General features: G+C 42.7%; 1 protein-coding gene and 1 non-coding gene across 2 annotated transcripts; one reads left to right on the top strand and one right to left on the bottom strand.

Annotated features, from left to right (window-relative positions):
- Nucleotides 1-697: 697 nt before the first annotated feature.
- On the top strand, nt 698-14,969 carry LOC115366047 (NACHT, LRR and PYD domains-containing protein 12-like). The gene is given in 14 exon segments (XM_030061258.1): nt 698-768; nt 928-1,006; nt 1,192-1,420; nt 3,018-4,815; nt 4,907-5,080; nt 6,404-6,577; nt 6,775-6,967; nt 7,060-7,226; nt 9,765-9,938; nt 10,756-10,929; nt 11,131-11,304; nt 11,721-11,894; nt 12,061-12,107; nt 14,105-14,969. Coding segments are annotated over 14 exon segments (4,173 nt in total). The 5' UTR covers nt 698-700; the 3' UTR covers nt 14,653-14,969.
- Nucleotides 9,199-9,271, bottom strand: trnar-ucg (transfer RNA arginine (anticodon UCG)). The gene has a single exon. It is a non-coding gene; the product is annotated as a tRNA-Arg (tRNA).
- Nucleotides 14,970-16,236: the final 1,267 nt, after the last annotated feature.

The following is a 16,236-nucleotide window of genomic DNA, read 5'->3' as shown; positions in this document are numbered from 1 at the left end:
CTTAGTGCCCTGACTGAGAAACTAAAGTCTTTTTTTACACAGTGTTCATAATATGTTTCTGTCAGGATCCAGCAGCAGAGACCAGACTCCTCTGCACCCATGAACAGTGTCTGGTCTATGGATCATCTCGTACATTTTGAAGATAAACATCCTTCTGTGTTTTCTAGTTTCAAGTGACTCAGGTGTCATTTCCCCATCCAGCGTCCATGTTGTGGAAACAACAAAGTCTCTTGTCTCCATCTGAGCTCCATGGGTGTGTTGCTCTTAAAATGAGCTGAGGCAGTTGAAAGTGACTGAGCAACAAAAAGCAGCTCTGAAATCAGTGCTGCAGTTTGCTCTGTTATTTGAAGCTCATTATCAGAATAGTAATGGTGGCCTACATAGGGGGCGCTCTGACTGTTTTACCACATGTTATACCCAAAACACAGCCATGACTAATGAAGAGACTCAGTATAACCCTTTTGAACCAGGTGCCTTTTTTAAACAGTCAAAATACCAAAAGTGGACTTGGACACACTATAAATGCACCTGCACCATGCTCTGCAGACTATGTGCACAGGTCGGTAACATAGAGCCCATTAAATTAGTGTGTTGGTATCCTAAGACAGAAAATTTGTCTTTTTCTTAAAGACACAGATAATATGTTTCCATCAGGGTCCAGCAGGAGAGAGGAGACGCTGCTGCACCCAGCTGTGTGTCCATGAAGAGTGATGCATCTATGGATCGATTGAATGAATTCAAAGTTGGACACCATGCTAGTGATCAAAGGTAATGATTTAAAACTAATAGTAAAAAAGATTGGTGTGCTTTTATCAGATCCACAATCATGAGATATAGAATTGAGATACAACAGGGAGTTGATATTGTGTTTGTAACCAGTGTGTGTGTGTGTGTGTGTGTGTGTGTGTGTACATTATGTTTTTCCAGAGCCCACCAGCAGAGTTCAGAGGTTCCAGGCAGTCATTCTGCCCAGCAGCAGCAAACAGACTTGGCCTCCATATTTAAGGTGTGTAAATGTGCAAAACTGAAACTGAAACTCTAACTGAAAAAAATAACAAGTCTGAATGCAGCGGTTTTCATGATTCACTTCAGTGGACTTTCAGTCTCTACAAGAGAAATGTGATATTCTGTTTGATTTTTAGTCCATTTGTTGTATGGAAGCTAAAGCTATATATATTTTTTTTTTTCCAGCTGCTTGAGGAGAACATCATAATCTTTACAAAGAATGAGCTTAAAAACATCCAGAGGTTTCTGAACCCAGATTACTCAGAATGCTTAGACAGTCAGAGGGAGGGTGAGGAGGTGTTGGACGGTGAGGAGGAGGAGCAGAGGAGGAGCAGCAGGGAGGCTTTTCTGCAGATCACGCAGCACTTCCTGAGGAGGATGAAGCAGGAGGAGCTGGCTGAGCGTCTGCAGAGCAGTAAGAGGCTTTAACAGTCACATTACTGGTAGTAATTCTGCATGGATGTGGGATTGTCCGGCACTGGGGGTGAGTCAAAAAATGATGTTGACTTGAAGAATTGGCTCAGGAGGCAGAAGTCCATGCACAAAAGACATTTATTAGCCAAAAACAACAGTCAAACAGAGGAGAGACACAAAAGTGCAGGGAAAATTAACAAGGAGCAAAAAACAAAACAAAACAAAAAACTGCTGTCCACAGCCTCACAGGAAGCTGCTCTACCAGCAACAATTTATTCTATTTCATGGGGAGCAACACTGCCCTGTACCTGACTTGGCACAGGTGGTCTGACTCAGCCTTAGGACAGTGATTTCTTTAGGAAATGTAGGCACTCTGGGCACATGAAAAGGTATACAAAAGGTACACAAACTACTGAAAATACAGCTCTATAACAGGATCTTTTCCTTTATCACCATGAATAATCTAGTAAAGGTAAAGATGTGATAATGTGGGGGTAAATGCTGAAAACAATGACTATATGAAAACAAAGAAGAACAAAAAAACACTGGAGTAGTCTTTTACATTCATATGACCCATTTTTGCACACACCAGTAATGACGACCTGAGATGGAAATTTGTATCCCATAGATGGGTGTCTCCACCATGTGGTGCATAATGGAAAATATAAAAGGTATTTTTCAAAACCGTCAAAAATAAGGGTTGCGTTGAACATTTGTATTTTTGACATGTGCTACATTTTGTTCCAGAGGTTAAAATACTTTGTTTTGTTCAGCTGGGCTACTTAACATCTATTTGTGCTAACAACAGTTGGCATTTCCATCCAGCAAACAGTAGAAACTTTAATGTTAAACACCAACTGGATTTTCCTGACAATCTTGAAATCTGGCACCACGCTGCTTCTGAGTTGTCGCTGTTGTCGTATCTTTTCGAGTACATGTCGTAGAATTTGGGGTCGTTCGCTCCTCGAGTCACGTGACTTCACCAATACTGAAGACCATCGATACAACAGGGAGGAGCGCTAACAAGCCTACAACCTGGATAACGTCCCCACACAGGTGAAATACCCGGGACTCCCCAGCAGTCTGTCATAACTGAAGAAGCTTCTTGGACAAGAAGTGAAACGTCTTCAAGAATCTACTACAAGTCCAGTTGCCCTCGATTCAACTCCATGTGGATCCAATAACATTACTGTGCCTGGTCTCCCCTGACATTCTTTGTCGAGATTGGCTGATTGATTAAAAAAGCAGTTGACATCATGCTTCTTTTTCTTGAGCTGTTTTCAACTTCTAAATTCATTGGATCCAGCCTTTTTTTTTGTAGTTACAAACTCAGTTTGTTGACTGTGGTGTTGCATTGAACTCCTATTCATTTGACTGTGGTTCGTACAGTTTATGTTTAGTCCTCTTCCCCAATGTGTAGCATGACAAAGCTTTCCCATTCAAACTCTCCTGAGGCATTTTAGACTAAACCAAAATGGTGGAAGTACAGCTGATAAAGATTACACCAGAAATGTGACACATTAACCAAGTAATATTCTCATTTCTTGCACTTAATATAACATCCATTTCCTCAAGTTACTTGTTTTTTGTCCATTCAGAAACTCCTGCTGCAGCGTGCCAACTTGAGCTGAAATCAGACCTGAAGAAGAAGTTTGAGTGTGTCTTTGAGGGGATTGCTAAAGCAGGAAACTCAGCACTTCTGAATCAGATCTACACAGAGCTGTACATCACAGAGGGAGAGAGTGGAGAGGTCAATAATGAACATGAAGTCAGACAGATTGAAACAGCATCCAGGAAACCAGCTACACCAGAAACACCAATCACATGTGAGGACATCTTTAAATCTTTACCTGGAAGAGATCAACCAATCAGGACAGTGATGACAAAGGGAGTGGCTGGCATTGGGAAAACAGTCTTAACACAGAAGTTCACTCTGGACTGGGCTGAACACAAAGCCAACCAGCATATCCACTTCACATTTCCATTCACTTTCAGAGAGCTGAATCTGCTGAAAGGGAAGGAGTTCAGCTTGGTGGAACTTCTTCATCACTTCTTCACTGAGACCAGAGAAGCAGGAATCAGCAGGTTTGAGCAGTTCCAGGTTGTGTTGATTTTTGACGGTCTGGATGAGTGTCGACTTCCTCTGGACTTCAAGAACAACCAGATCCTGACTGATGTTACAGAGTCCACCTCAGTGGACGTTCTGCTGACAAACCTCATCAAGGGGAAACTGCTTCCCTCTGCTCGCCTCTGGATAACCACACGACCCGCAGCAGCCAATCAGATCCCTCCTGAGTGCGTTGACATGGTGACAGAGGTGAGAGGCTTCACTAACCCACAGAAGGAGGAATTCTTCAAGAAGAGATTCAGAGATGAGGAGCAGGCCAGCAGAATCATCTCCCACATCAAGACGTCACGAAGCCTCCACATCATGTGCCACATCCCAGTCTTCTGCTGGATCACTGCTACAGTTCTGGAGGACGTGTTGAAAACCAGTGAGGTAGGAGACCTGCCCAAGACCCTGACTGAGATGTACATCCACTTCCTGGTAGTTCAGTCCAAAGTGCAGAACGTCAAGTATCATGGGAGAGCTCAGACAGATGCTCTCTGGTCTACAGAGGCCAGGGAGATGTTCCTGTCTCTGGGAAAACTGGCTTTTGAGCAGCTGGAGAAAGGCAACCTGATCTTCTATGAAGCAGACCTGGCAGAGTGTGGCATTGATATCAGAGCAGCCTCAGTGTACTCAGGAGTGTTCACACAGATCTTTAAAGAGGAGCGTGGGCTGTACCAGGACAAGGTTTTCTGCTTTGTCCATCTGAGCCTTCAAGAGTTTCTGGCTGCAGTTTATGTCTTTGTGTCATTCATCACCTCTGGTGTCAATCTGCTGTCAGAAGAACAATCAACCTCATGGTGGTCTACAGTATTCAAGAAATCTAAAGGAACAAACCTCTACCAGAGTGCTGTGGAAAAGGCCTTACAGAGTCCAAATGGACACCTGGACTTGTTCCTGCGTTTCCTCCTGGGTCTTTCACTGCAGACCAATCAGTCTCTCCTACAATGCCTGTTGAGACAGAAAGGAAGCTTAAAGGCCAATGGGAAAACAATCAAGTACATCAAGGAGAAAATCAGAATGAACCCCTCTGTAGAGAGAAGCATCAATCTGTTCCACTGTCTGAATGAGCTAAACGACCGCTCTCTAGTGGAGGAGATCCAAAAGTACCTCAGATCAGGAAGTCTCTCCAGAGGTGAACTGTCCCCTGCTCAGTGGTCAGCTCTGGTCTTCATCCTACTGTCATCAGAAGAAGAACTGGATGTGTTTGACCTGAAGAAATATTCTGCTTCAGAGGAGGCTCTTCTGAAGCTGCTGCCAGTGGTCAAGGCCTCCAGGAAATCTGTGTAGGTTCAAAGATACCTGGATGAGTTAAATGATATTTGTACAAAAGTGAAGAAAATACATATTTTCATAGCTATTGTCTTTGTCATCCAGGCTGAGTGGCTGTAATCTGTCAGAGAGAAGCTGTGCAGCTCTGGCCTCAGTTCTCAGCTCCCAGTCCTCTAGTCTGAGAGAGCTGGACCTGAGCAACAACGAGCTGCAGGACTCAGGAGTGAAGCTGCTCTCTGCAGGACTGGAAGATCCACTCTGCAGACTGCAGACTCTCAGGTTAGGACTTTTCAACATTTGAAGGAAGACACTGAAAGTATAACATTGGGATAGAATAGAATAGAATAGAATAAATATTTATTGTCCACCAAGGTGGAAAATTGTCTTTCGCTCACCAACATGTAAAACAGTCAGCTCTAAAAATATAGACAACAACATACAAGATTACATAAACACACTAAGTGAAATACCACATAGAAATATGTCAGTATCTGTGGATTGGTCACTTTGTTGAATTAAGAATGCTGATGGCATTTGGTATAAAGGATTTTTTGAAGACCAGAGGAATTCTGTAGCGCCTCCCAGACTTCAAGGGTTCAAAGTGACTAGAGAGAGGATGAGAGCTGTCTGCCACAATTCTCCCAGCTTTTCTCCACGTCCTTTCACTATAAAGATGACTAAGTGGCTTTAGGGGTTTTCTCACAATTTTGCTCGCCATTGACAAAATCCTATTCAATTTGTTCTTGCACTTAACACTTCAGTGACCAAACCAAGCAGAAAGATGAAATGTTAGGACACTCTCAATGTGTGTGGTGTACACAAGTTCTAACAGTTTTGGGCTAACACCAAGACAGCTCAATCTTCTAAGGAGATTGAGTCGTTGAGGACATTTCTTGAAGATAAAAACTGTGCTTTCAGTAAAACTCAGCTGGCAATCAAGAACTGTACCAAGATATTTAAAAGTTTCCACAGTTTCAACAGGTTGACCATCAAGTGAAACTGACTTTATTGTCAGATCCTGCTTAGTGCAAAGAAACAACTCCTTTGTTTTGGACACATTGATCACTAGCTGGCTATATAGACACCAAGCTTCAAGGGCCTTAGTGTAGCTAAGATAGGAGGCCTCACCAGAGGGGTCTGTTTTCTGCAGCAGACCGACTAAGGCCATATTGTCTGCATATTTAATCAATTTCAAATTACATTAATTTAGTGCAAATTTGTTTGTAAAAAGAGAAAAGAGCAAAGGTGAAAGAACGCTGCCTTGTGGGCAGCCAGTGCTTATAGTAAGCACTTCTGACTGAGAGCCATTTACACAGACCCTTTGAGGGCAGCAAGAAAGAAAATCTCTGATCTAAAGAATCGGCCACTTGTCACTATTTAGATCAGCCACCCTTTTCAGGAGAATATGTAGCTTCATAGGATTTCAACCAAATGTCATTTTTTTCTGTAGTGTTCAAAGTAAATGTAGAAAGGTTCAAACTCTGTATTCTTCTCATCCACCTTTGCATATACAGCCATAAAACCAGTGCTTAACACAAATCATAGAAATCAGATTCAATGGAAGAGGAAGATTTCTTATCTTATGTTTTCATGTCCATCCAGGCTGAGTGGCTGCAAGCTGTCAGAGAGAAGCTGTGCAGCTCTGGCTTCAGCTCTTAGCTCCCAGTCCTCTAGTCTGAGAGAGTTGGACTTGAGTAACAACGAGCTGCAGGACTCAGGAGTGAAGCTTCTCTCTGCAGGACTGGAGAGTCCACACTGCAGTCTGGAGACTCTCAGGTCAGGATTCCTCAACCTTTAAAGGGTGCATTTGGGATTTTAGAGCTGTTATGCTCAAGTAATATTCAGTTTCATTGTAAGATAAATATTCTCATCCACCTTTACACACACAGCCACAAGGCAGTACTTAACAAACAGATATCAATCTCACTAAGTAGAAGATGAGAGATTCATCTCATATTTTCCCATTTATCCAGGCTGAGTGGCTGCAAGCTGTCAGAGAGAAGCTGTGCAGTTCTGGCATCAGTTCTCAGCTCCCAGTCCTCTAGTCTGAGAGAGCTGGACCTGAGCAACAACAAGCTGCAGGATTCAGCAGTGAATCTGCTCTCTGCTGGACTGGAGAGTCCACACTGCAGACTGAAGATGCTCAGGTAAGATCACATTCTTAAGGTTTTGTACAACAGTATGTTGCACAGTATGTTTGAAGGCCCAATATCTAAAACACAAAGGAAAATGTTTCTATCCATTTTTTTCAGGTTGAGTCAAAACAAGCTCACAAAGATTGCTTTAAGGAGTTATCATCACTTCTCAGCTCCCAGTCCTCTAGTCTGAGAGAGCTGGACCTGAGCAACAACGAGCTGCAGGACTCAGGAGTGAAGCTGCTCTCTGCTGGACTGAAGAGTCCACACTGCAGGCTGGAGGCTCTCAGGTCAGGATTCCTCAGCTTGTAAAGGGTGTAACATTGCAATTTTAGAGCTGTTGCTCAGCAATAATGTTTTATTGCAAATGAAATCTTCAATATCATTTTTCTTTTCACCCATATTTCGATACACAGCCATGGATGCAGTGCCTAACAAAAAACAGATACAAGTCATATGGAAGAGGATCGAAAGATACTTATTGTATCTCTACATTATGAGAATAGGCGTAGCCCTGTAAGAGGTGTTGTTATTGGTTCACCCCCTACACACATGTGCAAAGCTAAAAACATTTTTGCCCTCCTTCCAAAATGCCTCACCTATTTTTGAAACCTGCACACATAAGTGCTGTGTGACATAAGTTCTGCTCCCTGTAGCTAAATGCTTTTTTTTTTTTTTGGTTAAAGAAGAAAGAACAAGCTTCTCAGAAGTGTTGTCCAACATCTGTTTTTAGCCTTTACAACCCAAATAAGGCAGGCCTTCTGTGTGAAGGGACAGTAATAATAAATAGGCTTGCTGATTATGGTACCAGGTAGCAGTATAACACTTGGCCATTCTCAGTGAACTTCACAACACTGCAAACGGTCAAATCTATTTCTCTATCAAAATAAAAAATACTCAAAATACTCAAACACAGCATTGCTATCACGAGATATCAACAATAACATCAATAATGGAAAAAGCAAGGCATTGGTGCTTGAGGTGTAATAGTTAAGCCATAAAATAGGTCCTTGAAAAATTCTAGAGGTCTGTCTTTGGAACAAGCGACTCCAGTTAACAATGAAAACAATGAAGCCTGAGCACATAAAGTGCAAAACAAATTGTAGGACGCAGTTCCACAATATCTCTTACGGCGTTTTTGATGATGTTTGTACTTGCACACATCTTCAGTGATTGTACCATTGGGTGTCATTGGGTGTTTTGGGTCTTTCAACAATTTTTCACCCTCCACCAGTTGACTGAGGTTGAAGTTGTGTTCCCTGCTAAAGATCATTGTGTTTGATCCACAGACATCAGAAAACATTCTTTGCTGCTTCAGTGTTATTCTTGATGGCTGCTCTTTGGCTCTACCCAGTGATGGCCATAACTCCATAGGCCTTGCTAAGGACTGCCCAGCAAACTTCCCAGTGCCCACTTCAACAGGCATGCACCTAGTCCTCTATGCCTGCTTTGCGATACCCTTCATCCAACTCCTGATACTTTGCCCTTTCTCTCTCGTGGGCTTCCTGCATCCTTTCCTTCAAAGAAACTGTGAGCTCTAGAAGTATGAGCTGCTTCATGTCCTCAAGGACTAAGATCAAGGAAGATTAAGATGATATCTGGTATCCTTGGTTGTCTATTCAGATTAGCTGACATTACCCAGTCCCATGCTGGCTGTAGAGGCCCAGCAGAGGAGCTCTTTAGAATGGGCCTAGATGTCTCTTCTCTGACAAATGTAATCACCTTCATTATAGGGCATATGTTCTTGCCATTGCAGATCCCCTCACTTTTTACCTTAGTGGTGGACCTCAGGACTTTATCATGCCTCCACCGGTTGTGCCTCTTTATCAGTGCATTGTTGCAGCTGCTCAAGATGTTCAGCAGTGTTCCTTTCTTACAACACAGTGAGCAAGCTGGTGTCTCTGCCCATGGAAATAGATTTGACCGGCTTGGGAGAACATCAGAGAATATTTGGCACCCATGATCCATCAACTTTCACACTGTAGAGAAGGGGCCATAGGGTCCCACTTGCTATGTCGCAGAACAAGAAGCTGCCTTTGAGGCAAACTTTTGCAGTGATAGAAGCTATGGCCAAAGATTCCACCCTAGGTGTTTGAAAAGAACTGTAGAAGTGCCCTACCAAACAATTCCTTGCTGGAGCAGGAGGAAGGGATGGGATGCGAACAGCCTCATGTTCCACCATTCACTGAAGAATGAAAGGAAGGTCACTCTCACAATCAGAAATACTTTATTGATCCCAGAGGGGGAAACAGGGTAAGCAAGTGACTGCGGCAGGACTTGAACCTGCAATCTTCTGATCCGAAGTCAGATGCCTTATCCATTAGGCCACACAGCCCACAGGGCATGGTGGCATCACCACTTCCCTCTAGCTCCTTAGGGACAGGTCGTTGCCGGTGTCAGCATTGAGCTTTAACCATCCAACCTTCATTCCAGCATAAACTGGGGTTTTCCGGTGCTTCTCCTCCAATGGCAAACAGGTGCTGAAGGCAGATGTAGCCTGGGGGCTGAGAGTCAAGCCAGTGTGCTCTGCACCAAGGCATCCCCTGCAGAAGGAGTGGCGGTCAAACTCCATCATGTAGCCAGTCTGGCAGACCAGGCAGATGATGGAGGACATGCTTTTGAAGGAGGATTTTGCTCTTTTCCCTCATCAGTGTTCTAATAAGGCACTTAACAAAAAAGGGGGCACAGTGTTGCATAGTATGGCCCTCTGGTGGGACTGCATAAATCAAAGTCTTCAGTGCTGCATATGTGTGTGGGGATGATCCCAATATCAACAGTTTTTAGAGATGGAGGCCTATACAAAATCTGATCTTTTCATGTCCATGTAGGCTGAGTGGCTGTCAGCTGCCACCGAGAAGCTGTGCAGTTCTGGCCTCAGTCCTCAGGTCCCAGTCCTCCAGTCTGAGAGAGCTGGACCTGAGTAACAACGAGCTGCAGGACTCAGGAGTGAAGCTGCTCTCTGCTGGACTGGAGAGTCCACACTGTCGACTGGAGAGACTGAGGTAAGCCGTATGGCAGTATGTTGTCACTGTACAAATGAGTGACATTTTCTAATTATTGTGTTGCTCAGTGTGTTGGGTATGGCATAGGTTCATTTTGTGAAAAAGTTACCCAATCAGAGCCCACATTCTCACAGCATGTGACTGTGCTTCAGTCAGCAGAAAACCCAAAACAAAAAGGGACTGTCTACTCTAAAATCAGCCTCAGTACAAAGGTTCATAACATGGCCATTTTTGGACTGATTCCTGAGGTTTTCAAGCTAATTATAAACTCTATTAATGTGTTTTTAATTGTCAAAGGATATTTGAAAGTCTTTTTTTTCCTGAATGGCACTCAGAAATTATAATTGGACCTTATGGGTCACCAAGGTGAAAATTTTCATTCCCCATTACATAACTTTTAAAGGTGCACTACGCAAAGTTTACGGTTGATTTGGGTGAGGCTTGTTAAGTTTCAATTTTCAAAAAACTTGGAATGAGCACATAATATGAGTGTGTCAGACTGACACTGAGAACTATGTATACTCAACCTTGAAATTTTGTGTGTATTGCACATTTTTCTGTCTGTAAAGTCCTCTATTCCTTTTCAATTTTACATAGCACACCCTCAAAAGTTTAAGATGACTGACTGGCAATGGAGAGGGGCTGATACTGTGATTTGGAGGGCTTATAAGCCTTGTATCGGCCAATCACTACCAGTGTGCCAAATTAGTAAAACTGTTACATACCTACATAAGCCTGAGCTCCCTCATTGTCTGTAAGTTGCTCTAGAAATCTAACATCTAAAATGTAAATGGAATGTTTCCATGTGTTTTGTCAGGTTGAATCAAAACAGGCTCACCAATGATAGCTGTCAGGAGTTATCATCACTTCTCAGCTCCCAGTCCTCCAGTCTGAGAGAGCTGGACCTGAGCAACAACGAGTTGCAGGATTCAGGAGTGAAGCGTCTCTCTGCTGGACTGCAGAGTCCACACTGCAGACTGAAGGCTCTCAGGTCAGGACTCCTCAGCTTGTAAAGGGTGTAACAGCTGTTTTACTTCAGGAATCTACCAAGAGAAATTCTCTTATTGTTGTATTCGAATTCAGTTTATATACACAGCCATAAAAGCAGTGCCAAAAAAGACCAGATATCAGTCACATTAAATAGAAATTAAATAAAAGATAAATGATTTCTCATCTCTCCATGTTCTTTCAGGCTGGGTGTCTGTCAGCTGTCAGAGAGAAGCTGTGCAGCTCTGGCCTCAGCTCTCAGCTCCCAGTCCTCTAGTCTGAGAGAACTGGACCTGAGCAACAACGAGCTGCAGGATTCAGGAGTGAAGCTGCTCTCTGCTGGACTGGAGAGTCCACACTGCAGACTGGAGGCTCTCAGGTCAGGACTCCTCAACCTGCTCAGCACAAGACCACTTAAATCATGCTTTACATGCAGGTTAATGTCAGGGAATCAACATGGAACCTGTAATGGTGTGATTCTGAAACCAGTTGTGATCCCAATATTTAGCTCTACTCCCTGGGCCCTGTGCTCTGCCTGAGCTGACTCTGTTTCCTTAGTTCCTCTCCTTCTTCCCTCTGTTGTTGAGAGCTAAAACACCAGAAGGGTCAAAGACTCAGTCGAGAACTGTCGACCTGCAAATGGAAACACAAAGCAGATCATGTGGTTGATAATTTGCGTTAACATTCATCTGCATTATCCTAGTTAATTTCAAATATTCACATGTGCATCTGCGTGCATGCACGTGTGTGTGTGTGTGTGTGTGTGTGTGTGTGTGTGTGTGTGTGTGTGTGCAGGCTGTCAGGCTGTCTGCTCACACAGGAAGGCTGTGCTGCTCTGGCCTCAGCTCTGAGCTCCAACCCGTCCCATCTGAGAGAGCTGGACCTGAGCTACAATCATCCAGGAGCCTCAGGAGAGAAGCTGCTCTCTGCTGGACTGAAGGATCCAACCTGGACACTGAAGACGCTCAGGTGGGGAGAGACACACACAACGTCTTACAGAGGGCTGACACACTGACCAGCTGAGGAATATTGTTCAGTGTCTAATATGTGATGCTATTCATACTGAAGGTTATTTACTGCCCATGTCTCCATCATTAAAGATAATCCACTGCTCTGACTTGCTTTACTTCTCCAGGGTGGACCATGGTGGAGAGCAGAGGTTGAAACCAGGTGTGAGGAAGTGTAAGTGTGGATTTAGTTTGATTGATGAGCACACATTGATCTGGTGTAGCTGCAGGTTATTCTGTATGTTACAGGCTCTTTTACCCAGCAACAATATGTCATATAGCCATTTAAACCCTAATTTCACTAAATTAAATGTACACTTTTATTTTTTTCCACACAAAATTAAAAGAACACTAACTAATATTATGCAGAAAACTCTCCAAATTAAGATTCATGCGCTTGTAACAACTGACCCAACTGTCTAAACTAATAATCTAATATCTTTTTACTGTTCACACACAAATTACCAAACCATATAACCCATAAGTTCTCACGCCTGTCAGGATAAAAGTCTTTGGTTACAACAGTGAATTTTTTTTGCAGTTTCTTCACAAGCAAGTTGTGATTCATCATGTTCATCAGATCTTCTTTGCTGTTTAAAAAAACTAAAACAAGTAAAAACATCAGTCAAATATGCCAAACATGACTGTCAAAATGTAAGACATGACAACAAGACAGCTAACACTCCAGCATGTGAAGCTGTCAATTACTACATATTTCAGTGTTTGCAAAGGTGAGAGGAAATGTGAGAAAAACAATCAGTTTCAACTAATTATGAATGAAACTGCATAAAATTTAGGTGATGGAAAAGGATTGTTTAACATTAACATTAGTATTCTTGTATTAATATATTTGAATATATCATCTTCTCATGGAATCATGTGTTGTTCTGATGTCACTATTTGTTTTTATATGGAAAGCAGCCCAACTCCACTGCTTTTGCATGAACTGAAAGTATATTTTGTTGACTGTGTGAACACTTTGAGATAATAAATGTCCTTTTTGGGAAAAAAATGAGCTTTGATGATATTTCTGATGTGTGCTTCAAAATTCAAATCAGGGTCAAAAGTCACACTGTGTTTTTGGCTTTCGGCTTGATATTAACTGCTAAGGATCTTAACTTGGAGCACCTCTTCTCTCTTTGTGCTTCTGCTTCAACAATTGAAACCTCAGTCTTGTCCTTGTTCATTTGCAGGACGTTTTGTAAGATCCATAAACTGATACGGTCAACAAGCTAAACCAGATTACCAGCGGGGCTGAGGTCATTATGTGGCATGGAAATGTACAGCTGTCTATCTATGGCATATCAGTGAAAACTGATCCCAGATCTCCTTATAATGTTTCCCATTGGCAACATGTAGAGACTGAACAGTATGGGCCCCAGAATGGAGCCTTGGGGAACCCCACAGCTCGATTTAGATGGGACATGACAAGTGATTGCCAAAGCAAACAACATAGTCTCTGCCTGTCAGATGAGACCTAAACCAAATTAAAACTGCCGGGGAGGCCAACACAACACAGCCTGAAAGTGTCATGTTCAACATTATCAAAAGCGGCTCTTGGTTCTAGAGGTACTAAAATTTACAGGTTCCTGTCATCCAAATTCAACCTCAGTTTGTTTACAAGTTTCTCACGGGAAAATACAGTCACGTTTCATATAAGAATTAAGCTGTGTAAAAACAAATTTTCAAGGATTTTTTCTGACAAAGTCAAGAACTGGTCTAAAATTGTTTAGAATCAGCGGATCAAGATTATATTTCTTAAGGTTTAAAAATGTCAGTTTTCAGTGCACCAGTGAGCCGATGAGTGAGGGATTGGTTTAAAATCGCCAGCACGCCATCCTCAAGACAATCAAGACTCTTTAAAAAGCTGGATGGGATAGGATCAGTACAGGATGTTGCGATTTTAAGTAGCAAAAGCTCTCTTTTTGAGCATCACCGACTGAATAAGTGTTCAAATTTAATAGCAACACAGAGATGGTTGCATGTCTGTAATGAAATAGACAATGAGTTAATCTAACTTCCTTTCCATATAAATATCGAAGATTGTTGACACAATGTTTTATCATGAAAGTGTTAAATTAGGTGTCGAATTGTTAATAAATCAATATCTAATAAACACCAAAGGCCTGTCAGATAACCAGCAGCTGTACTGTGTCTTGTTCTCGCCATCAGATTCCTGTGAAGTCTCGCTGGACAGACACACGGCTCACAGAAAGCTGCTCCTGTCTGAGGACAACAGGAAGGTGACGGTGGTGACGGGCGAGCAGCCATATCCTGATCACCCCAACAGGTTTGACCACTGGACCCAGCTGCTGTGTTGCAATGGTCTGACTGGTCGCTGCTACTGGGAGGTTGAGTGGAAAGGACAGGTTTCCATAGCAGTGACTTGTGGAGGAATCAGAAGGGAAAGAGTGGGGGATGACAGCAGGCTTGGAGATAATGACAAGTCCTGGAGACTGGACTGCACTGATCATAGTTACTGTGTGTGTCACAATAAGACACCGGCCGCCATACACGCCCCCTCCTCTAGCAGAGTGGGGGTGTATCTGGACTGGCCCGCCGGCTCCCTGTCCTTTTACAGAATCTCCTCAGACACACTGATCCACCTCCACACCTTCACCTCCACCTTCACTCAGCCTCTGTACCCTGCGTTTGGTTTGGACTTTGGTTCTTCTGTGTCTCTGTGTCCGATGGAGCACACACTTAAACACAGAATCTAATGTGTAATATAATGTAATGTTTGTACTGCCATTATAGTTTAGTACTGATCTACCGGTACTGCCTATTGCCAGCATCCAATGATATGTGCCTCCTGTATGAAGCAATATACAATAAATACAAATTTGAGATTCATGCCTGTGCTAAGGAATTAACGACCACTGTTGTGGATGTGCGCCGGTAAGAGCAAATTGAACAAATGATTGGACTGTGGACTGCACTTTAATCTGAATTATCAATAAGTTGCTACATTACCCGGGTAAAAATAACATATTTCACATGATTGGAAGCGCTGATATACTGAGATTCAGTGTCGCAAAGGCAGAAGTGTAAAAAGTTTAAGTTTAACATGAGGTGTGATTTTTTAAAAAAAAAATTTTTTATTGCTGGTTAATGTTTATGCTGCAGTTTGAATGTGTGTGTTAACCAATGAGTTTATGTTGTACTGCGGCTTTTCCGAGCATCTCTAACTAAATACGAGTTTATGCTATCTCCTTTCTGTGTGGCAGTCAGAAGCACAAACAGCGAGCCATGCTTTAGGTTTTTTAGCAAGCCGGAGTTTTAGTTCATGTCAGCGTCACATTTGGGAGAATGGGAGGCCGTTGATGTCTAATGGGGGAGGTTTTTGTGTGAGGTGAGGGTGCCCTCTTGTGGCTTGGATGCAATACAGCATGTGTGCAGGCTGGCTGGCTTTTTTGCAGTGAAACAAATTAATATCCATACCTGTAATGGCTTAAAACCTGCTAAAACAGGTCAGACAGATTGAACATTTAATAAACTTGAGCTGAGGGCTGCAATTCTTGTCGCGCACTTCTTGACTTGCCCTTTGTATGCATTATACCAGTGTAGTATACGCACCTTTCTGAGCTGAGAGGTTATTTTTGTTGATAGTCCCTTACAGTTAGGAGGATTGTAGTCTCCGTATTCATTCATTTTGTGTTGTTTATGATTAGCCTACATAGCATTGTTATTACATTGTATATTCCATGCCTTTTGATAATGTTTATTTCCACTGAACATAATTCATGTCTGTGCATTTGTTTATTTTCTTTATCATAGAAACCACACACACACACACACACACACACACATCAGAGTAGCCTACTTCAACTCCCAACAATGAGAGTGTGTGTGAATTGGATTTATTAAGCCATCAACATAATTTCTGTTCTTATTGGACAACCTGTGGAGAGTGTAGAGACAATCATAGAATCAGCAAGGGTCTATTCATTCAGTCTTCTTTAAGGGGTCACTAGTTTGGTACTCAGTAAAACCAACGCCTTTTTACAGCGCAGTTATAAAATGACTTATGGAACTCACACACACCCGCAGGTGATGCCTGGGACATGAGATTGGCATTAAAAAACTGACAGTCATTGCTGCAAACGAAAGGGAAACCAGATGATTTTTTCTTCTTTTTTTCTTTTGTGTGTGTGTGTGTGTGTGTGTGTGTGTGTCTATAATGCCTAAGCAGCCCTTTTCTTGCACTTCCCTAAATGACTCTTGCTCATTTTGCTCCAAAGTGGCCCAAACATGACATTGTGTTGACAGGAGCTGTTAACTGCTCAGCAGCCGCAGACCGAGTT

The sequence above is a fragment of the Myripristis murdjan genome, chromosome 10 (assembly GCF_902150065.1).
Source record: "Myripristis murdjan chromosome 10, fMyrMur1.1, whole genome shotgun sequence".
Lineage (NCBI taxonomy): Eukaryota > Metazoa > Chordata > Actinopteri > Holocentriformes > Holocentridae > Myripristis > Myripristis murdjan.
This window is presented reverse-complemented; position numbering and strand designations above follow the sequence as displayed.